Below are 25143 nucleotides of genomic sequence, written 5' to 3' on the forward strand. Positions count from 1 at the left end.
CAGTCCCTCCCAGTTACTCACCTCAGGTTCAAGGTCTCCATTCAAAGTGCAGGAAGGCAAATCTGGCCCACTGCAGGTCTGGAATCTACCTCCATTCCAATCAGCTTTGAAAGATGCCAAGTAAGGCTGCCCTTCTGTGCTGCGGACAGTTCAGTTCTCTGATAGGCGAGTATGGATAGAGAGGACATGATGGGAGTTGCCAGTACACATGCCACAGTGACCTCTTTGGTTGGCTTTCAAGATTTTTACATTCAGTCCACTCATCCACTCCCCCAGTTCTGGCCTTTGGCCTTCAATCGCTACATGGGAAAGCAAAGCAAGAAGGCAGTGTCCAAAATTATAGTCCTCTGGTGGGGGCTGGTACTGAATTCCTAAGAAAATACCTGCAGCATTGATAATGTGAAAAATAGATTGGTTCAACAAGAGAAAAAAATGCATTGGAAACAAACAGAAAAAAAGGGGATTGGCCATATTAATTCAGTAGATTTAACATTCTTAGTCCCCAGGGTAAGAAATGCTATGCACCATCTGTTTTCGGTCTTTTATCATTGTCTCAGAGAGATGTTTCCATGAATTCAAACTCTATATCTTCAACGTCTTGACAACCTCATATCTTCAGCCAAATTTACTGAGATTTTAACTGCCAAGATAAAATATACATGTATGTTTATTCTGGAATATTGGCACTAGCTTTAAATATGGAAAGATTGTGTATGGATGGGGTCTGTTAAGTTAAATATCGACAAGGGAGTTGCCATAGGGATTAGTGTTGATAGGAAAAGACATTTAAGCAATTTGCATTATCTTTACCCCTGCCTAGTCCTCCAATGGGTTGGAAATTTATGCTTCGGGGAAAGACCCCAGTCCTTTTTCAAGGAATTTCTTCCCCACTAGAGAACCAAAAGTGTCTAAAAGTGAAGCATCTTGTTGCATGTGGTTTCCTTTTGACTGCTTAATAATTTGTGCAGTATTTTATATTTCCAAATGCTTTTCTAATCCATTTAGGGGCAGAATTATAGTGGCAAAAAAAATGTAGTAAGGATATACATAATTGGTTTGAACTGGGATTGGCATTTACCAATTGAATACATCATCAGGATTTGCTAAAATGAATGGGTTTATTACCCATTTCCAAGTGGGATCAGGCACATTCCAGTAATAGTTCTGTTGTCTTGAATAGATAATGTATTCTATCTCTAAAACATGAAGGCAATATCTAAAACATCTGCTTCCATTGAAGACTGAAGAGACATTCTAGTTAAAATGAGATGGATTTTTTTTCTTATGTCATTCCTTGATATTTTCTTGGGCTCACTCTGTTCCTTAGTAGCTCAAAGATTTCCAGTCACGTTTCTTTTTGCCAAAATAAAGCATATTAAAATATTGTCTTTCTATACAGTAATATTCTACAGTTGTACCTGAATATTCATGTTCTGGGAATCTTCCTAATTATAAGAAGCACCTTAAACTTAATAAATAAGAATAGTATCGAGTGTTGTCAGTTAAACACAGCTGATTACCAGCTTTATTTAATTTTCATAAATCCATCCCACAATTTGCAGACCATAGAAGAGATTCATTAAGGGGAGCAAGAACCTAATTCTCAAACTTTTGTGAAAAGCCGTGGTATTATGCAAACTTCAGCCACTATTTCTCAAGTAGAGAGTAAACTGGTGCCCATTAAAATGAGGCAAATAGCTTGACTGCTTCTTCTCCCATCACTACAGTAGTTGTTAATGCCCCCCAGGTCTGTATAAAGTTCTTTTTGTAAAATATAAGATCTTAAGGGGTTAGTGAGTTTTTACGGCCCCATTCTAGTCCAAATACAGGAGATGGTGACCAGTATATCTATTGGTCGAGTCAACCATTGAATCAAAGACCAGACTATTCAAATGAGAAATGGGATAAAGGGGACATGTTCAGTGCTTTTTTTTTTTTTGCGGTACGCGGGCCTCTCACTGTTGTGGCCTCTCCCGTTGCGGACCACAGGCTTCGGATGCGCAGGCTCAGGGGCCATGGCGCATGGGCCTAGCCGCTCCGTGGCATGTGGGATCCTCCCGGACCGGGGCACAAACCCGTGTCCCCTGCAACGGCAGGCGGACTCTCAACCACTGCGCCACCAAGGAAGCCCAGTGCTTTTTAATAATATACACATTTTAATAATATAAATTTAAAATTTTGCAACATAAAATATATTGACAAATTCTCACTGTATGCACACTTTGAAAGCATATGCATTCTCCAAACAAACTTCTAAATCATCAAGAATCACATAATCCCAGAACTGGCAAGGCCAGTGTGTTAACTGTGTTCATGTTATTGCTAAACAGCGTTAGCTGGTAAACAGAAATACCTACCCATCACTGACAGACTCATTCTCAAAGTGATTAAGATCTTCAAGAAGTCATCGCTCATGTAATGTTTGAAGCCTCCTTTCTAAATGACCTGTACTGTAACAATCACATGATCTGTGGCTTTGGTCATTAAGATTTAGCTAAATATCAATCTTCTATGCTCCATCTCCATGTAAATATAAACCGTTTTCCAACAGCAAAAAAAATTATTCCTTAGGCCCACTGGCATTTTAGATCATATATAATGATGTTGACAGTAAACCAAAGGATTAATTTGGTTTGATCAAAATTCTATTTATCCGGGGCTTCCCTGGTGGCGCAGTGGTTGAGAGTCCGCCTGCCGTTGCAGGCGACATGGGTTCGTGTCCCGGTCCGGGAAGATCCCACATGCTGCGGAGCGGCTAGGCCTGTGAGCCATGGCCGCTAAGCCTGCGCGTCTGGAGGCTGTGCTCTGCAGCGGGAGAGGCCACAACAGTGAGAGACCCATGTACTGCAAAAAAAAAAAAAAAAATTCTATTTATCCAAGCATTTCACTACAATACACCAAATATTTTTACAAGTAGCTGAACTGTTCGTAGATTATAGTCTCATGTTGGCAGAAAGAGAGAGAAGAAAAAGGTCTTTCAGAATTTTAAGACATTCTTCTCTCCCTGCCACCTCCTTCTTTACACCACCCAACCCAATCTTTGTTTACGCCAATTTTGACAGTATTTGAATTATTGGAAGCCCAGGCTTAACTGCATAGTGGTCATAACAAAATGGGACAAACGTCTAAGAGGTTATCTTCTGCAAAGAACCATTAACTGGGGTTCAATTTATAATTTGAAAGCCCAAGGTCAACCTGGAATCCTCTAGAATGTAGTTGCTAAGTCCGTTACTCAAGCTCACATTTTTGTAGGCTATAATGCTTCCAGTTCCAAAATTACAAAAACTAAAAAGTGTGGCAAACATCTTGCCTCTTCCTGAGTAAGCAACTCTGCGTTGCTCTAAAATTAAATTCTAATGGAAATCTCTAAGAAGTTTTTGGTTATAGTAGAAAATGAAAAATTATTGCAATCAACTAAGGAATTAGCCTACTTTCCCCAAAACCAAAAGAACAAGTATTGACCAAAAAGATCTCTGAGGGGCCTAGATAAAATGAGAACGTTTTGGTGATAATAGAAGTCATATTTTTTTAAAACTATAAATCTAAACTACTTTTTGTGAATGGTCAGTAGTTTCAGCTGAGCAAGGCTTACACTTGTGAGGCTCTTCAAAGGAATTTATGTTAAATTTTTTTGTGGGCATAAAGAAAATTGTAGTGGTCCTTATGAATCCAGCTGGATCTGCAGTGAATTCCCAAAATGTTTATTTCACTAATAAAGAATATACCATTCTTGTTTTTTTAAATGCTTTTTCTTTACTAATGATGTCATATTTGTAAATCTGTGGTTTTCTCTAGAGATTTTTTTTAATATCCTACGTCTAAAATGTAATTTAGAAAAGAAAATGTCAACAGAAGAGATAAAGAAAAACAAGGAAGAGAGAAAGGAATGAAGGATGGGAGGAGAAATAACCTATAGACAGTGCTTCACCTTGGAAACTTTGGCCAGTCACTGTAACCGGGTAGTAATAATGTGATATAGTTTCCCTGGACATAGAGTTTTGTTTGAAAACCCATTCTAGAACCTGTCTCAGAGGCCTCAGTGGGCTTCATAAAAGAACACAAACTGATGCTTTTTGCATATATAGTGGTCCCTCAGTATCCTTGGGGGATTGGTTCCAGCCCCACCCCCACAGATACCAAAATTGCGGATGCTGAAGTCCCTTCTATAAAATGGTGCAGTATTTGCATTGTAGCCTACACACATCCTCCTGTACACTTTAAATCTTCTCTAGATTACTTACAATACTTAATACAACATAAATGCTATGTAAATAGTTGCCAGCGTCCGGCAAATTCAAGTTTTGCTTTTTGGATCTTTCTGGAATTTTTTTCAAATATTTTCGCTTCGCAGCTGGTTGAATTTGTGGATGTGGAACCCACAGATACAGAGGGCCAACTGTATATCAATGTTCTTAATTTAGGGTGGGGCTTTGTAAGGGTCCATTAGCAAGATTTTTATGAATAGGCTTCAGGGATCCATGAACTTTTGAAATGCATAGAAACATTTTTGTGACTGTCCTTATGAGCATTTATTTTTCTGGGAAAAGGATCATTAGCTTTCATCAGATTCACAAAAGTTTTCAAAGATTCTTGTCTCCAAAAAATAGGCTAAGAACCATTGCTTTAGGTCATTACTAATTATTTGATATCATTTTCTTTTCTCAGAAAAAAGGTAATATGTGTGATGGGTGTGTGTGTGTGTGTGTGTGTGTTGACAAAAAGGCTTAATGTTACCATATATCCATATATTGGCATGTTTAATTTACACAAAGCATATTTTTAGGCACGGCCTGATTCTCTACCACCTATAACTAAGAAAATAAAAAATGCTTTTATTTTAGGCTATAAGGGTTTTTCATTGTCTATGGAACAAATTTCCATATATTATCACTAAAGGAAATGGGAGAGAATTTGGAGGCATAGACATATTGGATATATTCAGTTTATGAAAAAATAGATGGTATTTTGATACTTTACTCCAACCAGTTTTTAGCTCTGGAATATATATCTGAATTAATGTAGTTCTTTTCATCATTTCAGTTAATTACAGCTTCATTCCAAATATAGGAAATCTGACCATCTGAATGCTTCTGTATTTCTAGAGGTTATAACAATTTGATTTATTGATAAATATAACTGACAGCTTATTGCTCTCAAATCTTCCTATGAAAATTGATCCTTTGCACCTGTGTTTCCTCTCAAAGAGAGGAGAGTTTTCCAGCCATCTTGCCTATTGTCTGGTAGACTCTGGATCACTGGAACATTCCAGAAGATCCATTTTATGACTTCTTCCTTCATGAGTGGGTCACAGTTGGCCTGTGAGTAGGAGTAAAGATCCACTGATAGAATCAGTGCTCAAGAATCAGAATTTGGCCAAGGCCTCTCTTAGAAGATCCTAGAAATAGTCTAAATGATATCCTTTGGTATAAAACAGTAGGTATAGCATATTGTTCCTTGACATGAAACAATATGAGAGCATGTGCTAAAGAAAAGCAAAGGGAAAAACTAAATAGCATAGTATTTTGGAAATACCTTATAAAATCACTTTAAACATTTAAGTTTAAACTTTAAACATAAAATACTTTATAAAATAACTTTCAATGTGCCTTGGAAAAGAGTCTCTTTTCCAAGGCACATTAGAACATAAATCCATATAGGGGTGGGTATTTTTTATGTCAGAAAATTCTCCTCCAAAAGAAGTGTGCTGTATTAACATTTCAAGTTAGCCCTTAATCTTTAACGTGCCTTTCAACAGGAACTTACTTAATCCTCATAAACAATAGCAGTGGGAAAGTGGCTCTTTCATAGACACCCCAACAGAGCTTTAAAGTGGCCTTTTGTCTGAGTCATTAGAGCTTCTGGGTCAAAGGAGAACAGCATGACCTTTTACTTCCCTCTCCTTGGATTTGAAGGAGTAATTCTCAAAAACTCCCCATTCACAGAAAACTCTGATGGGGCTACAGGTCATCCCTCTCTCCCAGTTCCTTCTGGGGAAAAAAAAAATCTTGGCTTCTTGCCTTAATCAACAATTGTTATTTTCTTACATTTTTTAAATGTAGATTTAAAACAGCACTCTTTTTTTGTGTAACTGGCATTTTGGACCATTCTTTACAGATGAAAATCAAACCATGAAAAACACTGACTTATAAGAGATCAGGCCCTAGGAGACTGATGTACTTATACTTCAGAAGTAAAACAGGTCACACAAGTCTAATAAAATCTCTTACTAATGGAGCAAGAAATCAAACACCAAACTGTTATTTCTCATAGGGAAGCAGTTTCTAGATAAAAGATAAAACCATAACAGAAGGGGGAAGAGGAAGGAAGAACTGAGGTGATTAAGGGCTTTTTTCAGTTCATATTTACAGAAGTGGTACAGAATCTTGACTCTATTTTTTAAGATAACTGCTTTGTGTACCTTATAAAACCCTTTCATTTTTATGGCACTGCCCAATTTCCTAACTATTCTGAGAAGATGGAGTGAGAAAATACAATGTGGTACCAAACTGAGCAAAAAAACTTATTCAATGAACGATGATACTTGAGATGTCACTTGAAAACTAATTTAATTTCTTTCTCATCATGTCTCTCATGGACATTTGTTTTTAATACTTCTCTTTGTTAGGTTGAACATACGTAAGTGTTGATGTTAGGGCAGTTTTTACTTGAAAACAGCAATGTCTATGGCTCAGCATAAATAGCTGAAATCCCTTAATTCAACTGAATTCAGAAAATGTTTGCCCATCGTGTGCCTGGCACCTTCCTCAGTAGTGAAGGACACAATAATGGCAGAGGGCAGTTGCCATATCTCCTGAGTAATTTATTATAACTATTCTAGTGTTAAGAATCCATAATCAAGCTTATCACCTATGGTCAGAAATAGATAGACCCCTAATTTTGCCACTGGTTGATTCAACAAGTTAAAATATGCCCCCAGCTGATTTTGGTAGTCTTTAATAAAAAGAACCATTTAGGCATTTTCTTAGCACTGTGATGACTTCAGGGAGGTGGCATTTTTTTAACTTCCCATTTTTCATATAGGAAACTGACCCTTGGATCCATATGAGACTTGCTTAAGATCACATTTAGCTTCCAGTCTTTTGGCTGCTGGCCCAGCACTTCTTCTACTAACCAATTCCCTTCCCACCCTCCTCACTCTACGCCTCCCCTGTGAGGTATAGTCATCAGCTCTTTAAAACCCCGGCACCCTGGGAGTTGCGGGGAGAGGGCAGAGTCGAATGGACTCTCTAGTGGGAAAATTCTGCTAAAGGGTTTTCTGTACATTTTCGCTCCGTATGTTAGCCCTTCATATGTTGTTACCCTCCCCCATGCTCAGTAATTTTAGTTTGTGCTTTTTGTTTCTCTTTTTGTTTCTTTGGTTTGCTGGCTTTGTGTTCTTTTCTCTTTTTTTCCTTTTCTTTTCCTTTTTTAATGCAGGAATCGGTCAAGGCGTTCCAGTGGTGGCGCTCATTGTGGAAGGAGGACCCAATGTGATCTCAATTGTCTTGGAATACCTTCGAGATACCCCTCCCGTGCCAGTTGTTGTCTGTGATGGGAGTGGACGGGCATCCGACATCCTGGCATTTGGGCATAAATATTCAGAAGAAGGCGGGTAGGTAATTTTCCAGGCCCCAGAGTTGACCTGTGAGTGCTAAGCTTGTGTTCCAAGTTTGGAAGAGAGGGTGTGGGTTGATTGATCATTTGGCCTGGGAGGGAGGTGGGGAAGAGCAGGGAAACATATTCTACATGTCCTGTGAAGTGGGCAATTCCATGACAGCTCTACTAGTCCACACTGATGATACAGAGAACTAGGGGAATGGAGGGGTCATAGGATGTGGTCTCCTTTCTGTTCTCTTCATTTTCCTTCTCTCTTGTCCTCCTCCCACTGAGGAGAAACAGGAATTGGGTTTTAACACATGAAGCACAGCTAACCTGGACCATACAGTACAGGTTAGTAACTCTAGAGAAGCTATAGGATGTGCAGCTTCCAGGCTTGACCTCCAAATACCACCTTCCCCAAGCTGCTATGTGTGTACAAATGCTAAATGTTTACAAAAGCATTTGGTGGCCTGTCCCATCAGATCCCTCTAGACTGGCTTGGAAAGTAGATTCTCTGTAATGGTAACCACTCTGTCCTGTGTAACCTGCTCTTGAGCCCCTCACGCACTTTCCTTGGTCTAGCAACCCCCTGATGCTGCTCTCAACAGTACAAAGTACCCAACCCCATGGAGGACTTCCTTTCGTGGCCCTCCCCCCCAAATCTGAGATCCCCCTCAGTGAATCCTGAAGTGCAGGCACTCCTGCAGATGATTAGATCAAAGTAATTCATCTGAAGGTGTGAATGACTTTAAGGAAGAAAACTCAAGGGAGCAATTGAAGTTTTAAATAAGGAACTTCGTAACCTAACCAGTTCTCCTAACACACGAAAGTAGTGGGAGAAAGAAACCCCGAAGGAGTTGGGAGTCTTTTATTCATTCCTTTCATAAATATACAGTAAGTGTCTACTGGGTGCCAAGCACTAAGATATGAAAAAGAATAACAAGCTATTCCTACCCCAAAGAGTTCATAGCAAGTCTTGTAAGTAGACAAGCATATCATTATAATAATAGTAATAACAGGTGAGCTTGCCTACTCAGGCCGCTCCCTCCTCCACCTCTCTCTCACCCAGCCTGACTTAAAATAGACTCGGCATGGCAGCTTAATACCCTCTCTGTCCCCAGTCCTCCTCTTGTCTTTGCCAGCAGCCCAGCACTCTGGGTGAGCCATTAAAACAGCACACTTCCCTGGTTAGTACATGAACTTAGACATGCGAAAGGAAGACGGTTGGAGACATAAGACTCTCAGCTTAACATTGCAAACATTGACCGTGACTTTAGGCCCTGTTAAAGCTTTTGATACTAAAAGAAAAAAAGCTAATTTTTGTACGCACCAAGTTGGAGTTTGCTTACTGGCAAATTCGATGAAGTTACTGTTATCTTCTTCTTTAATAGTGAATATCAGTCACATTTGCCTATGTGTCCGCATGTCTGTTACCAAAAAGAGTTCGAGATCCTCAACTATGCTTTGCTTTTAGCCATAGTTCTCATTGATTTAAATATAGCAATTGGTTCTTTATTCAGAAATAGGTTAGAGAATGTACACTGTTTTTAGCTTTGCTGCTTCTTTTCTTTTTAGTGCTTGCAATTATTTTGCTGTATCCCTAAAAAATAGATACAAGTTTGCACTCAGAATGCACATTTCGTTTTCAGAAACCTCAGCATTTCAGGTTTCCAGGTCTATATACAATGAAAGTCTGGACCTAGTGCTTGTTTTTTGTCATTCTCTAGGGTTGGGTACCTTGAAAAATATTAAAATCTCTGATAAGTTGCTTTTCCTGATTCTGTTTTAATATAGGAGAAATGTTATACATTTTAGAGCTGGGTAAGACTCTATATATTATTTAACCTAGGGGAGAGATACACAGAGAAATTAAGTGCTTTCCCAAGGCCACACAGCCCATGATCCCAGGCCATTTCTGGTGTATTATAAAAATTCACTGAAATGTGTTTTGTGGTATGTGCCCTAGTGTTTCTCATATAGTACTTCAGTGATACTATCTTTTAAATATATAGGTATACTTAAGCTGCCTTCAGTTTCCTCTTTCTGTTATAATTTAATTTTTTTATTATTCTGTATATTCAAAAAAAGGTAAAATCAATGCATTTCTGGTTGTAAACCAGCATCCAAGCTGATCAACTCTACATCATGTAGATTCTTTTCTTTCTTACACCCAGACCATCATACTTCAACTCCAAAATTAAGAGTCAGAAATACCATGCCCTTTCATGCGTGTAACTAGTGTGAAGATAAAGAGTTAAGACATAATTTTATATCTTTGGAATTATTAAAATTAAAACTTCGGTAATTTTCAGAAACATTTAGAAATGGTTGTTAAGAATATAGAAGACTAAAAAGAGCATTATATTTGCCAGTCTAAATATATATGTATATATTTTAAAGTTATGATTAAAATATGCTCTGCTTCAGGAAAGCAGTTATAAGTTTAACATGGTAAAATGCATTCAGAATGTTTCTGTGTGCCGTCTGAATAACTGCCAGAATTAATCATGTTTATTTACCTTGGTAAGAAATTGTCCAGCCACACATGTGCAGCCAATTTTAAAAATCATTAGTGTGCTTTATTATATGCTCCTAAAAAAATGGCCCACCTGGACTTCATTCATCAATAAGGATTTCTTCTTTGATTTTCAACAAAGTCCAACAGAGTTGAGACATGTTTCACTGCAAATAAATATAAACGCATAACTATATATGTTCATATAAACAAATCTATATAACTAAATGTGTGTGATCGTACATATACTGTTGAACATAGGAAATATACATACCCTGTTTATTAAACATGAATCAGGATTTGACTTATTTTTCAGTTACTTTGGTAATTTAAATATGATTTTTTAAATTTTAAGTTCATTTATAAGTTGTTAAATAGTATAGGCCCAAGCACTATAAATTTTTATATTGAGCTGTAAAGCTTTTCAATTTTATAATCCTAGAGGAGTGAATAGGATTTACACACTTTGTAGTTTAACTTTTTTTTTCCGTTCCAGAGCACAGGCTCCGGAGGCGCAGGCCCAGCAGCCATGGCCCATGGGCCCAGCCGCTCCGCGGCATGCAGGATCCTCCCGGACTGGGGCACTAACCTGCGTCCCCTGCATTGGCAGGCGGACTCCCAACCACTGCGCCACCAGGGAAGCCCTGTAGTTTAACTTTTGTGAACTTGATATTTTGACTTTAAATTCCCTGTTATTAACTATCTTCCAAGGATATGAATTTGAAAGGGAATCGCTCTGGAAGCAAATTATCATTGGAAATACTGATTAACTTTTGTCGATGAGATTACGTGAGGCAGAAAAAGTCAGACTGTATCTCTCCCAATGCAAATGGGTTTGGATAGACTAGGAGACAATTGCAATTAAATTCTTATTTTTATCTTTTCTCCCCACCTCTGTTCTGTGGACTATACTACCAGAAAGAAATGGTCAAATTTTGTTTTTTTTCCTTATTGACATATTGGATTTTCTGTTTCCCATCTGTCATAGTTTAGAATGAGTCACAAGTCACTTTCCCTACCTAATTTCATTGCTTTAGAAATATTATCAAATATTATTTCTGAATCACAAATGACTCAACACTGCAGACATAAATAGATTGATGCTATCTAAGTAGCGTTAGATTCAGTTACCTCAGTTTTTTTTTGTTTTTTTTTTTTTTTGGCCTTATGCGGGCCTCTCACTGTTGTGGCCTCTCCCATTGCGGAGCACAGGCTCTGAACGCGCAGGCTCAGCGGCCATGGCTCACGGGCCTAGCCACTCCGCGGCATGTGGGATCTTCCCGGACCGGGGCACGAACCCATGTCCCCTGCATCGGCAGGCGGACTCTCAACCACTGCGCCACCAGGGAAGCCCTACCTCAGTTTTTAAATACTAGGATTCCCCTTTTTGCTGTGTTGACTAACCAAGATGACCAGCATTACCCATAGTCAGGAGCACCTTTCCGGCTGTAGGTTTCTGAAGTTGAAGTCAGAGATTACTTTGCTTGATAATTGTCAACCCAAGTCTCAGATTGCAGAGAAATGTGGTCTAGCCCCTCATTTATCAATTAGTGAGCAATGACCCACAGATGAAAAACATCAGCATGAAAAAGGCATCTGAATGAATGTGAGTCCTGAGATGATTACCCCCATTCATCCAAATTGTATTATCAGTGCTTATGTTTATTTTAAGTTTGTCCCAAAAATAATCTTCCGTATTTACCATTTTTAGATACCCTAGGCAAGAAGCAGAACTTGCAGTAACAGAAAGCCTTAAAGTTTTAAGTAGTCATAACACTTGGAAAGTTATTAATGGGGCAAACACCAATGGACTTCACATCCTTATGTGCCAGTGGAATTTGCATCAGGTATTGTGAAGAATAAATGAGCAAAGCCTTGCTCTTGAATACAGGAGATAAATATTGTATTTGAAATAAAAGTCTGATTTGCCTGTTTAAAGGGAGCTTAATAGGGTCCCTACATTTTTGGATTAGCTGAAATAAAGGCATAAATGGAACACAAAGTAGAAATGAAGAAGGAAAATTTTGCTGCATGGCTTCAGATTATATAACTGTATCCTACCAGAGATGTGACAAGTTTGTTTCTCTCCAAATACACATCAAAATGACCAAGGACAGGAGAAAGTCACCAGAAAACTAGTCATTTTAGAATCCCAGATGTTGGGCTTCCCTGGTGACGCAGTGGTTGGGAGTCTGCCTGCCGATGCAGGGGACACGGGTTCGTGCCCCAATCCAGGAAGATCCACATGCTGCGGAGCGGCTGGGTCCGTGAGCCATGGCCTCTGAGCCTGCGCGTCCGGAGCCTGTGCTCCGCAACGGGAGAGGCCACAGCAGTGAGAGGCCCGTGTACCAGAAAAAAAAAAAAAAAAATAGAACCCCAGGTGTAGACTGTATTCCCTAGGGCATATCATTCTGTGTGGTGGCCACTCTTTCCTTCTGCTGCTCAAGAGATTTCCAGCTAAAGCTGAAGGATGCCACAGGCCTATCATTTGTCTCTGTAAGATCTGCTGAAAGAAAGTAATTGATCTCGATGGTTTGTATTCCAGCATGATTTAGACATAATGGGAATGTCAAGTGAGAAGGAAGGAAACCAATAGCAGGCATGCCAACTTCAAGTGTCCATTTTATTTTTTGTTAATTTCATCTTGCCTTGTCTCTTTTCTAGAATTTTCTATAAAAAGCATGTCAAAACTAGATTCTGTTTTGTGACCTCAGAAGGGAAGTAAGAAAAATTGGAAACATCTTGTACAGGCACAGAATACTGGTGGCTTTATTTATAAAAAAGTGCTGGTTTTGTAAACTGTTTTCCAAGTTAACATTTAACTGTTAGAGGACGGGCAGGATGTGGCACTGTCGAGGACTTTGGAGTTTAAATGGAGATATCCAACACAGGCATGAGTACAGATAGCTAGAAGGTCATGTATGCTATGATAAATGTATAAAGTGTTACCAGAGCACAGAGCACTTGAGTGTGGCATTCCTCATGAGAATCTATTCAGTGGAAACATTTTTGTTAATTATCCCCAAAATGGCAATATAATAACTCTATTGCTTCTCTTCCCCTTTTCCATCAAAAACTATAAAGTGAGGGTCAGTATGAATGATCAAGGAAAAGATAACATACGAACTTCTTTTATGCACGTCAACACAGAAAAAAGAATCAATCTGAGTAGGATTGAAGGAAAGCTGGTAAAGGGACAAACTATATGAGACAGTATGGTGTTTTGTGTGGTGGTGTGTGTGTATAGATAGATATTATTAAACTGAATTTATATATACTCAAATTCAATGTAATGAAATTAATTGATATATTAATTTAATACTATAAAATTTAATTTTATATAATTAAGTATATATACTTGTATATAAATGATAATATGTGTATGTATGTGTGTGTTTAAATTTTAAGTGAAAACTTAAATGTAGGACTGATAACCTCACTTTTCAAATCAATCAATCACCAGGTATTTTTTGAATGCTTGTTTTAGGCCTTTCCTGGAGAGGTATAATCTCATTTGAACTAATATAATAGCAAATAATTTTCAACTAGTTGTTAGTTACTGAATTCTAAAAGGCAGAAAGGGGCAGAGGTTGGAGGAGATGGAGAAAGTTTCATAAAGAGAGTATTACTGCGATTTTTCCCTCTGTGGAATATATAAAGATATAGTTATATGGATACTTATGTCATTGTATCCAAGTTCCACAAGGCTAGAGTAGCTTCATTTATTTAGGAAAGTGCAAAATAAAATAAATATTTTTGCCTTAGAGTTTGCTATTTGGTCCCTCCATGTGTGCCAACATGGGGAGAATGAAGCATTGACTTAAAAAAAAAAAATCTAGATAGTTCATGGAGGAAAGTACCAGTGAAAACTTTTATTGATATAAATTAGCCGATAAGTTCTCTACATTGATTAAATTTACTTTAGAATTGCTCAACTCCAAGTTGGGAAAATGTGGTCTTGAACATAAGGAGCAAACATGAGAAAAACACAGAGCTGGGTAATCCATTACCGTAAAGAAATCCTTTTTAGGGAACCACTGCCCAGAACTTTTAGATACCCCATCAATGCAAGTGAAGACTTCAGAGGTACCAGTTGTGTTCCCCTGAGATTTGCTTAGCTAACTCTCGGCCACTTGTTATATAGAAAACTTTCAAAATAAGCATGTGGTTATCACATTCCAGCATGCCTGAGAATCACCTGGAGAGTGAAAGAAAAAGTCCCCTAAGCATCCCGATTCAGTGTAGCTGGGCTGGGGTGCAGGAAACTGTATTTGAAACCAAAACCCCAGATGCTTCCAATAAGAGTGGTCCATGGACCACACTTCCAGAAACTTTTTAAAAATTTATTTCATTGAAGTATAGTTGACTAACAATGTTGTGTTAATTTCTGCTGTACAGCAAAGTGATTCGGTTATACATATGTATATACATTCTTTTTCATATTCTTCTCCATTATGGCTTATTACAGGATACTGAATATAGTTCCCTGTGCTACACAGTAGGACTTTGTTGTTTATCCATCCTATATATAATAATTTGCATCTGCTAATCCCAAACTCCCACTCCATCCCTCCCCCATCCCCCCCCCCCCGCCCCCGGCAACAAGTCTGTTCTCAATATCTGTGAGGCTGCAGAAGCTCTTTTAAAGGTTATAAAAATTAGATTTCTCTTTATATTTCTCTGGTGTTTCCAAAAACAGCTTCTTCACTTTCTATGCCTCATGTGCATTCTACTCACACAAGTCATTGCATTGTTACCACAAGCACTTTGTACTCTCTGCCAAACTTTGTCTTTGGAACCCAGTTGACTTGAAAAGTGTATTTAGCATGAATCTCCTCATTTCTTCCTTTATCACAGCTGTTCTTGGTTCCAAACATCTGTCAGACTTGAAAATTCTTCCCTTGAAGAGCAAGCTATAGCTCTTCATACAGCATAAAATATGCATTTAGACAGGACTGGGAGACTTCTCTGTTAGTATTTTTATTTATATGGATTTCTTAAAGCTGTTCAGCTCACCTCCCTATTTCTCTTGAAAATTATTTTCTGAGTAGTTCAAAAGGTATGAACAATTTAAAAAGAGAAAGAAAAGCAGATGAGAAAAGCAATAGTACTTAAAAGTGAAGCAATGCTAGTTGGTTGTGAATGATGGCTCTCAGCTGTTTGAGAAGCCACTGACAGTCACTGGGGCCACTAACTTCAGCATTAGAAGGTATTACCTCACTTTCCTTTAACTTGACAATTGCAATGGATAACCGTTTAAGAGTCCCAATTTCCCACTTGCCTCTAGTATTGATTTTCACTTCTTTAAAGCCCCTGGACCCCTTCTCACATGAAATCTGTGGTACAAGTGCCATTTATAAAACAGACAAGACACAGGTTTACTCTGTTGAAGCTGGGGTGGAAGGCCTAGACCACTGGTTCTCAACTTTTACCTTGCATCAGAATTACCCAGAGGGCTTCTTAGAGTCTGCATGCCACAACTAAAAAAAGATCCAGCATGCCACAGCGAAGATCCCCGGTGCTGCAACTAAGACCTGGTGCAGCCAAAAAAAAAAAAGATTAAAAAACCATTAGCATTAAAAAAAACTACCCAGAGGGCTTCTTAGAACGAATTGCCCGGCCCCACCACAGATTTTCTAATTCAGTAAGTCTGGTTGGGGCCAGGTGATTTGCATTTCAAAGGAGCACCCAGGAGATACGGGTACTGTTGGCCCAGGGTCCATACTTTGAGAACCTCTGGCTTAGCCTCCTTCTCTCTGCCTGGGTCTCACCCACTAAAGCAGTTCTGAAGCAGCTCTGGAGCTCATCCTCAAAATTCCAGGGGCTTCTTTGTAGAACCCAGTTGAAGACCATTAATCTACAGGTTAAGTCCACATTCCTTTACTTAAACTCAGGACTCTTTGCATTCTGGCCCCAGCGTCCCTCTAAAGCCATCTCAGTGAAACTTCCATTTACCTGAAACCCAGCTGAACTGTCCGCCTGCACTGCTCTCCAAGCACAGCTTGCTGCCATAGGCCTCTCTGCCTTAGCATGAGATGTCCATGTACATTTCTTTACCCACTTAATTTCTAGGAAATTTTTCTTTCTGAAGTCCAATGCATAGTTTCTCTCTCATGAGAGCTTTAAAACCCACAAATACATTTAAAACTTATCTGGATGAGGTGCAGATAATAAATTCTCCTGGTATTTAATCCCTCTACCTTAGAGGAAATGAATTCTGAATCAACCTGGCTGACATTAGAACCTGCAGCTGCTAAAAATACAGTGTATTAACATCTCACCCAGTGATCATTAATAATAGATAATGTTTGGAATGTTCTTAATGGATTTCACTCAGATTCCCCATGCAATTCTCAGATGTTGATTATGAGCCACAGGGTTTATGAAAACTATTTACAGCAGTAACTACCTGCTTATAAAAGCTTCTTCACCCAGAGAAACACTAAAGATGCATTAAAGTAGGACTGCAAGGTTAACTCAAGTTTGTACTTCTGAAAAGTACAAACTAGAAAAGTCTCCATTCAGTTTCAATAAAGCCTGTCCTTTATTGTCCTAATTGCTGGACAACCATCCTAGAGTTAATATACATGTTCATTGTGTTTTCCGGGTTTATTCAATGTAAATGAAGTGTCCGTCCATGAGCAGTGACCCCCTAAAGGTCTTAAGTAAGCAATAAAGAATCGGTTCTTCTGACTCCATGGAAACCACAGTTCAGTGTCTTAGAGACAGGCCTAAAATTTGGAGCTCTTGGACCCTATGATCTTATTGGTTTTCACCATTTGACAGTATATTTGAGATTTATTATCTCTGGTAGAGGGATGACAAGTTTTCATCTTGAGTGCCAACAATAATCAACCAGTAGTGGCTTCCTAGGATGATGTGTTGAGTGATTCTGAGGCCACATCTGGACTCTGGAAAGATTACTGTGATAGATTAGCAATGATGCAAAGAAGGAAATTTATAGTCAAAATACCATGGATGTCTATTCTTATTCTTGAATAAAAACAAAATCTTTTAGCTAGCCTGCGTATATCGCTACCAGGCACGCATCAAGCAGCACATTGAATTATGAAACCAGGGGAAAAATAAGAACCTCATCTGCCTAAAAGATACTTAAGAAATACTCAGTTTTTTTATCAACACTGTGAATCACATCAGTCTTTAAGTTATCTGATGATATGAGCCTTTTCACACAAGCATAATGCATAGGATATGAGGGACAAGAAGCTCTTTATTGTGGGATGGTGCTGTTTGGAGCCGGACTGAGGGACAAAGTGCAATTGCCAATGGATAATGTATTAGAAAAAAGAATAACTTTTTCAAAAAGCTAGGAACTAATTCATCACAGAATACATACAAAAATAGAGAAAATTATATTTGCCCCAACATCTCATAGAGTAAGATACAGGGTTAGAAGGAATACTTTGACAAATGACTTTGAAAGAGAAGTGAAATTTACCACTCCCTTTTCCTCCACACCCGACCCTCCCCCCAATAGCATACTTGAGGAGTTGAAATTACTATTTTTTAAAGCTTCTACATGCAAGAGCCTGATCTAGACACTTTATTTCATAAATGCTGTGAGGTAGCTATGATAATTATCTCAATTTTATAAATGAGGAAATTGAGTAGAGAAAGGTTAGGAAAGTTCAGTATCGCATAGCTAGAGAGTGGTCTGCCTAAGAAGATTAGGGCTGGAAACTCTGCTTGTAGCAGCTGTACCATGTTGCCTCCTAGGAAAATGGGCCCCAGGAACTGCAGGAGGTTTACTTGCCCCAGAGCTGAGTTACTCCGAGCAACAGAGGAAGCTGCACCCAGCTTCCATCTTCTCCTTCTTGCTTCACATGCTGGTTAACTTCTCCTTTGAATTAAATGTTGGACCAACGTTTAAAGCATGTCAGTTGAAGAGGTGCCAGTGTTTTTGCCTGCCCGAGGAGCCTACACATCTCAGTCCAGCTCTGATTCTGTCTCTCATACAGGGCCTAAAACAACAAAAGTTTGATTATTCCTCTTGCCTGGCTATGTGCAATATTCACTGATGGGATTTCACTTGGAATGAAATCAGAGGATGTGTTTTCCTTACAGTTTTGGCAGCAGAGAAGCTACCTGACCATGTGGCAGTCCCCATATCCTCTGGCAACAATTCAGTTTCTACTCTTGGGCACATTCATAACCAAAGGCAAAGAGAAGAATAGGAATTGGAGAGATGCAGCCAACACTGTTCAGGATTTCTCACCTAATGTCCTGCTAGTCCCTGACTAAGGTTGAGGATTTGGCACCTCTGCCTCAAGAGCAGCGCTATCCAATAGAACTTTCTGTGATGATGGATATGTTCTGTATCTCTGCCGTCCAATCAGATAGGCAGTGAGCTCTTGAATTGTGGCTAGAGTGACTAAGGAATTGAATTTTAAATTTTATTTAATTGTAATAAATTTAAATTTGAATTGCCACGTGTGGCTAATAGCTCGCACAGCTCTGGCATTTCTGTAATGGGATTCTACCACACTAGGAACCCTTGAAAGTCTGACAGATTTCCAGTGTTATTAGAAATTGTTCCCTTCATTTTTAAATTACATTCTTTCATCCAACCAACATTATGTACTCAGTCATTCAATATTTTTGGACACCTACCATGTTCCAGGCACTATTCTAGGTGCGGGCAAAAACACACCTGTGAGCCAAATAGACAAACATTTCTTCTGTCGTGGAGCTTACATTTTAAATTTTAGCACGGTTAGATAGATAATAAGTAATATACATAATAAATAAGCCTGTAGAACATTTTAGAAGGTGATATACTATGGGGAAAAGGAGAAGGGTGAGGGGAATCAAGATAAGGAGGTAGAGGAAAAGCCTCTGTCTACAGCACGTCCGTGAACACTGAGAGAAGGAGTACGTAAGTAATATAACGTGTAGTCCATGCATCCGAGGAGTTAAGAGTTTGTTAGGATTTTCTTAGATTAATCTGTCTTTCTTTATGAAATGCCAAATACAAGATGCACGCACAAAGCTTGTCTTATAATAGGTGTTAACTGCCTCTCTTAGCACCACTCTCAACCCTACCTCACCACCTACCTTCTGTTTCCTTTTGTATGTGTATCTAAGCCTTCTGTTTTACTATATCTGGCTCAGGATTGTAGAGTGGGTTTTAAAAAGTAGATAGATATTAGATAGGTAGGTAGGTAGATAGATAATAGGTAGGTAGGTAGGCAGGTAAGTAGAAAGAAAGGAATGGAAGACACATCACTCTATGGTTAGTGGTAGGTGAAATTTGCCAGAGAGCAGACTGTACCATCAAGGTATGTGCATCTTGCCCAATTATAAGCAGCTTCTCTAAGATACGTCTAACTACCTCACATTGCTAGATGGAAACCTCAGGAAAAGCCCAGGTGAACAACTTTTCTAGGCCAGATGCTCAAACAAGATCAGAGGTACTATTTCTAACATGTCTTAGCTAATAAAGGCCATTTGTACCTGGAGTTGATCCACAGTAAAACTTGGGCAAAGTAGTTTGGTCACTTTTCTACATTCCATTCACATCCTCCCCAACTTTCTATCCAACTAGTGCTTCCTGAAAAACATCAACATCAGTCAATTATAGCTAAGTAGTTTAACATGAAATATCACGTTAGGCCTTCTAATTGTTGAGCAAAATAGTTGTTTGCCTTTTAATTAATTTTAAAAGGAACTTGGGGCATCTGCTAAGTTAAGGGAGTAACTCTGAGAAAGTAGTGGATCCTTGAAATCACATTACTCAGTCTTCTCACATATAAGATATATAACATCCTGTCTCAGGGATAAAACAGAAGAAATCTCTTGTATCCAATCGTTTAAACAAATCACTAACTTTACTACACTGAGCTGAGCCTATGTATTTAGGTTAGTATAATTCATTGTCAAAGGTTATTCCTTCTTATTCTCTTGTTCTCTAAGCCCAGCTCTGATGCTTTCAGCTATGTAATCTTTAACAAGTCAGTTTACCTGTTCAGGCTTCAGATTCTTCATCTGTAAAGTGGTTGTTCTGAAGTTGTATCATTCCTTTATCCTGAACTTCAAATTCCTCAATAGAATTTTTGGATTAGCACTTTTCCTAGAACACACAGACTCTAGAAATATCAAAATATAAGCTTCAGGAGGAGGTCATAGTCAAGTAACAGTTCTGATACTAACAGCAGTTTGACTTCAAGATGACATAAAATTATCTAGAGTAGTGGTTTTAGGGTGTCTTAGCATCACTTGTTTGTTTTTACATGACATTGATGAACATAATACAAGAGCTAATGAACTCTCTTCATTGATACCTTTCTAAGTGGTTTTGAATTATAGCCTTGGACTTCCCTGCTAGTGCAGTGGTTAGGAATCCACCTGCCAGTGCAGGGGACACAGGTTCGAGCCCTGGTCCAGGAAGATCCCACATGCCGTGGAGCAACTAAGCCTGTGCGCCACAACTACAGAGCCTGAGCTCTAGAAACTGCAAGCCACAAATACTGAGCCCACATGCCACAACTACTGAAACCTGCGTGCCTAGAGTCCATGCTCCACAACAAGAGAAGCCACCACAATGAAAAGCCCACACACCGCAACGAAGAGTAGCCCCCACTTGCCACACCTAGGGAAAGCCCACGTGCAGCAACGAAGACCCAACGCAGCCAAAAAAATAAAATAAGATAAAATTAATTAATTTTAAAAAATTTTAGCCTTTTCCATCCCATTCACAGACCTGCTCCATCCAACTTTTATAGAAATACTGCAGTTTTTCCCTCCTCCATAGAATTGGTCTCCTCCAGCTAATTTGCATATGCAATACCTTGCTTCAGCCCTGAGCTGGGCACATCATTGGGATTCCCTGCAGGTGCGAAAGCCCCTGGGGTATTTAATAATAAGAAAAAACTGCTTATTATTGAACACCTACTACATACCAAGAACAGTGCTAGGTGCTTTCTATACCTTATCTTTTTCCAAATACATCAACCTACAAAGACATTCTACCCTCTTTCAACAGATAAGGAGATGGAGGCTTAAAGAGATTGAATAACCTGCCTCAGATCCCTCAACTAGTAAATGAAAGAACTGGATTCCAACCAAAGGCACCATATCATAGTGCTTTAATTATAACATTCCATCTTCTATAGAAGATTGCAAAACTGATCTCACCCCTTCTATGTATGACATGGAATTAGTTGAAAGAATGTAGATGTATGTTGAGTTGATCTTTTTAATTTTAGTTTATTTTATTGTAGTATAGTTGCTTTACAATTTGTTTTAATTTCTACTGTACAGCAAAGTGATTTAGTTATACACATATATATATATATATAATCATTCTTTTTCATATTCTTTTCCATTATAGTTTATCACAGTGAGTTGATATAATTACTTCCATAAAAAACACCAAGATCTTTGTGAAGGAATTATCTTGATATCACTGAAGTCCTTAAAGTCTTTAAATAGTTATTGGGCACTTTTATGGGCAAGACATTGCCCTAAGCATTATGGGGGAGACACAGTGAATATGCATCTCCTCCTGATGAGCTACAAAGCAATTCAAAAGGGGAAAACAGTCTCCAGAAGTAGAACCAAATATAGATTATTGAGTTTGGTGGCCAATTAATTTCTAAATACCCTTTGAGTTTAAAGAAAAACTAGAATATTTCTTAGAGATGGATCTGATTGAATGAAAAACAATCAAGAAAATCAGATTGTTGGGGGGTGAAGGGCAAAACCCTATGCCACTTCTCTCATTCTCCCAAATAGGTTTGAAGTCCATCTCAGCATGAGGAGCAAAGGGGAATGGGGAAGACCACCTGGTTAGCTGCCACAGAGTAGCTAATGAGTAGGCAGCTACACATTCACTCAGTCAATACACAGATATGCTTCTAGAACCAACAATGAACTATGTACTCTTCTAGAGCTTAGGTACAGGAAGTGTGAAGATGCATTCACTCCTTCAAGGAGTTCATAATCTACTGGAGGGAGACATACATGTAAACAAATAATTCCCATACAATATAATAATAGTAGTAATTAATATGTATCCAGTGCTATGGGAACATCAAGAGAGTGGTAATCAGAGACTTTCACACAGGAGGTGGACTTGGAGCTGAATTATGAATGATGAGACTGAGTGACAGGATCAGATGTAGGGAGCATTGCAAGCAGCAGGTACAGCAAGTTCAAGGGCATAGAAGCATGCAAGAGTCTGGTGTGTTCGGGCAATAATAGCATTTTATAGAATATGTGTGAGAGAGTTGCAGGGGATGAGCCTAGCTGGGAGAGAGGCCATGTTAAGCCTTAAATGCCATATGCAAGTTGAGGTGTTATCTTGCTAGTGATGGGAAGCTATTGCAGGGTTTTAAGAAGGATATGATAGAATCTTACTTGCCTTGTAAGAGAACCATTCAATCAACACCGTGGGGAATATAGTAGAGGACATAGAGAAGAAACCAATTAGTGATCTGTTAGTACCATTTGCATGAGTCACCTCTGCCTGAATTCTTGGCCCACAAGGTTATCAACACAGTAAATAAATACTGTTTTACATTGCTAAGGTTGGGGTGTGTTGCCTATTAATAAATGACCAGAATATGTTGACACACAATCCTGTGAGTTCCTTGAGGCTAGGACTGAATAGTGTTCATCTCTGTACCTCTAGCATAGTGCCTGGCACATAGTAAACACAATATTGTTTGTTGAATGAATGAGTGAACGAATGTTTAGGTGCTGCCTGCATGGGATGTTTGCAAGGCTCCATTATAATTAAACCTCCAAATCTAAGTATCTCTGTCTCAAATGTAAGAAAGAATGGTGATCTCTGACCTCTCTGAAGTCAGAAAGTTATTTCTCTGACTGCACACCTGGTGAGCCCAGTGGTATAAGGATTGGAGTGTCCTTATACCGCTGGGCTCTCCAGGTATGCAGAGCACTGTTGATGCCAGGGGAGAGCTCTGCATTACACACAGAGGCCCTGGCCACTGGTTGTGCTACTTGACAAGAAGGGCTGGTCAGTGACGCTTTCCTAAGGAGCATTGTAGGACTGAGCTCTAATAATAGCAAATGTTTACATAGGACTTGCTGTGTGTCAGGCACTTTTCTAAGCATTTTGCAAAGATTAATCCATTTAACGTTCACAAGTCTATAAGTACTACTATAATTCCTATTTTACATATACAAAAAATATGACTTGGAAATACTAAGTAATTTGCACAAGATCACACAGCTAGAAGTGACATTTGAACTCCAGACATCCTGGCCCTGGTGACCATGATGCTTTTATTCATGATGCTCTCCTGCCTCTCTGGGAAGAGTCATGCTGCTACTTGTGACCTCAGCCATTTGGGAAGAACTGATAACTTTTACTAAAGAAGAAAGAGAAGGAGAAAGGGAAGAGAAAAAAAGAAAAATACCAGTCTCTGTGACCTTAGACAAGACATGTAAACTTTCTGTGCCCTAATTTGTATTTAGTACTTTGCTTTGGTTTGAAGCAAATGATAAAATTTCTTTTTTTTAGACCATTAGAGATTCCATGGGAAATGATGTTTTGTAAGTACCAAACAGTGGTATTATTAACAGTCATTTTTATTTATACAAGTAAAATTTTCTCACATTGTATCTGAATAGGTTAAGAGAGAGTGTCTGTGGGGGCATAAGAAGGGCTCCTCTCCTCAAAAGCCATTAGCCTAAGCCTAGCTGTTTGAGTCCCATTGAATTCTGAATGCGTTTTCCAATTTTTTTTAAATCTAGGAACAAAACTCTGATATTGCAGATAAATTCATTTTGAGAAAAATATGTACATGTGGGTTGAATTGCCAGCATTTGAACAGAATATTAGTAGCAAACTGTGGGAAGTTTTGGTTACTCTCAGCACTGGATGAACACTGACCTAGTTCAGATAACTCTGTGACTCATCTGAAAAGCTTCAGATCACAAGTACAGCATTTAAATGGAGACACAAATGCTGTAGTGTAGAGATTTTCCTCACTTCAATGACTACACTTCCTAATCAGAAAGCCTTCTAATTTGAAGTATACCAAAAATAGCATCGGTACATATGGAACCACAAATTAACAGTTTCCATAAATAGGCACCCCTTTGTCAAAGACCCAATTCTAAAACTAAAATTTTACATAATACTATGACCATGTTTTGGTGTCAAGAAATTTTCAGTCACTATTTTAGTGCCATAAAAAGAAATCTAAAATGAGCTTATTTCTATTTTTTGTTCATGATTAAATATAACAGTCAAGATTTTTAAATCATTCCAGTGTGTGCAGAAAAAAATATGCGAAGAGCTAGGAAAGTAATAATTTCAAGAAAGTAGGCCTCCCAGTATCATAAGTATAGTCACAAAATAAGAAAGGTGTGGTGGAGAAGACAGTAAGAATTTGTGCCAAATGGAAATCATCTAGGTCAGCACAGAAAATACTTGTGGAAAATTAGAAGCAAATGTAATCTTCAGTGCACTAAATGCACTTTTTCGCTGTCCTCATTTACCAGTTTCCCCTTATCTTCTCCAAACTTGTCTGATTTCCTTCGGATATTTTCTATGTAACTAAAAGGAAAAGCAATTTCCTACAACAAATACACGCAAATGTCTACCTCCAGTGCAGATGAGTAGGAAGGTGAAAGGCATATTTATAGATTACAATCAGGAAAAGCAACACCATGGAAGGAAGGCTGAATTCAGTAAGCCCAACTGAAGCACTGAGATGAGCAAGCTTTGTGACTTTGCACACATCATTTCACCTCTTTGGGCCACAGTCTCCTCTTCTGCAAAATGGAATTAATACCTGCTTTTCTCACAGATTGTTATGAAGAGCAAATAAGATTATCTCTGTGAAGCCCATTGTGTGTCATAAACACTGCTGCACTATGAACACATCAAACCATTATACAGTATCTTTTTAGAAACAGTATTATTAAACTCTCTGCAAAGAGTGTGGGACCTAAAACCTGTCATTTCTCTGTCAAAAGGGGGGATTTGTAAGTGTTTGTGAGCTGTGAAAGGCAAAGAAGCATCAAAAATGAAATTG

General features: G+C 38.7%; 1 protein-coding gene across 7 annotated transcripts in view; it reads left to right on the forward strand.

Annotated features, from left to right (window-relative positions):
- TRPM3 (transient receptor potential cation channel subfamily M member 3) overlaps window positions 1-25143 on the forward strand; it is a 523188-nt gene that overhangs the window by 322713 nt on the left and 175332 nt on the right. For all 7 annotated transcript variants that reach the window (XM_060300848.2, XM_060300849.1, XM_060300850.1 and 4 more), the window contains one exon: window positions 7438-7612. In XM_060300848.2, coding sequence (XP_060156831.1) covers window positions 7438-7612 — 175 coding nt within the window. The remainder of the gene's footprint in view (window positions 1-7437; window positions 7613-25143) is intronic.

This window comes from Globicephala melas, chromosome 6 (genome assembly GCF_963455315.2).
Source record: "Globicephala melas chromosome 6, mGloMel1.2, whole genome shotgun sequence".
NCBI lineage: Eukaryota > Metazoa > Chordata > Mammalia > Artiodactyla > Delphinidae > Globicephala > Globicephala melas.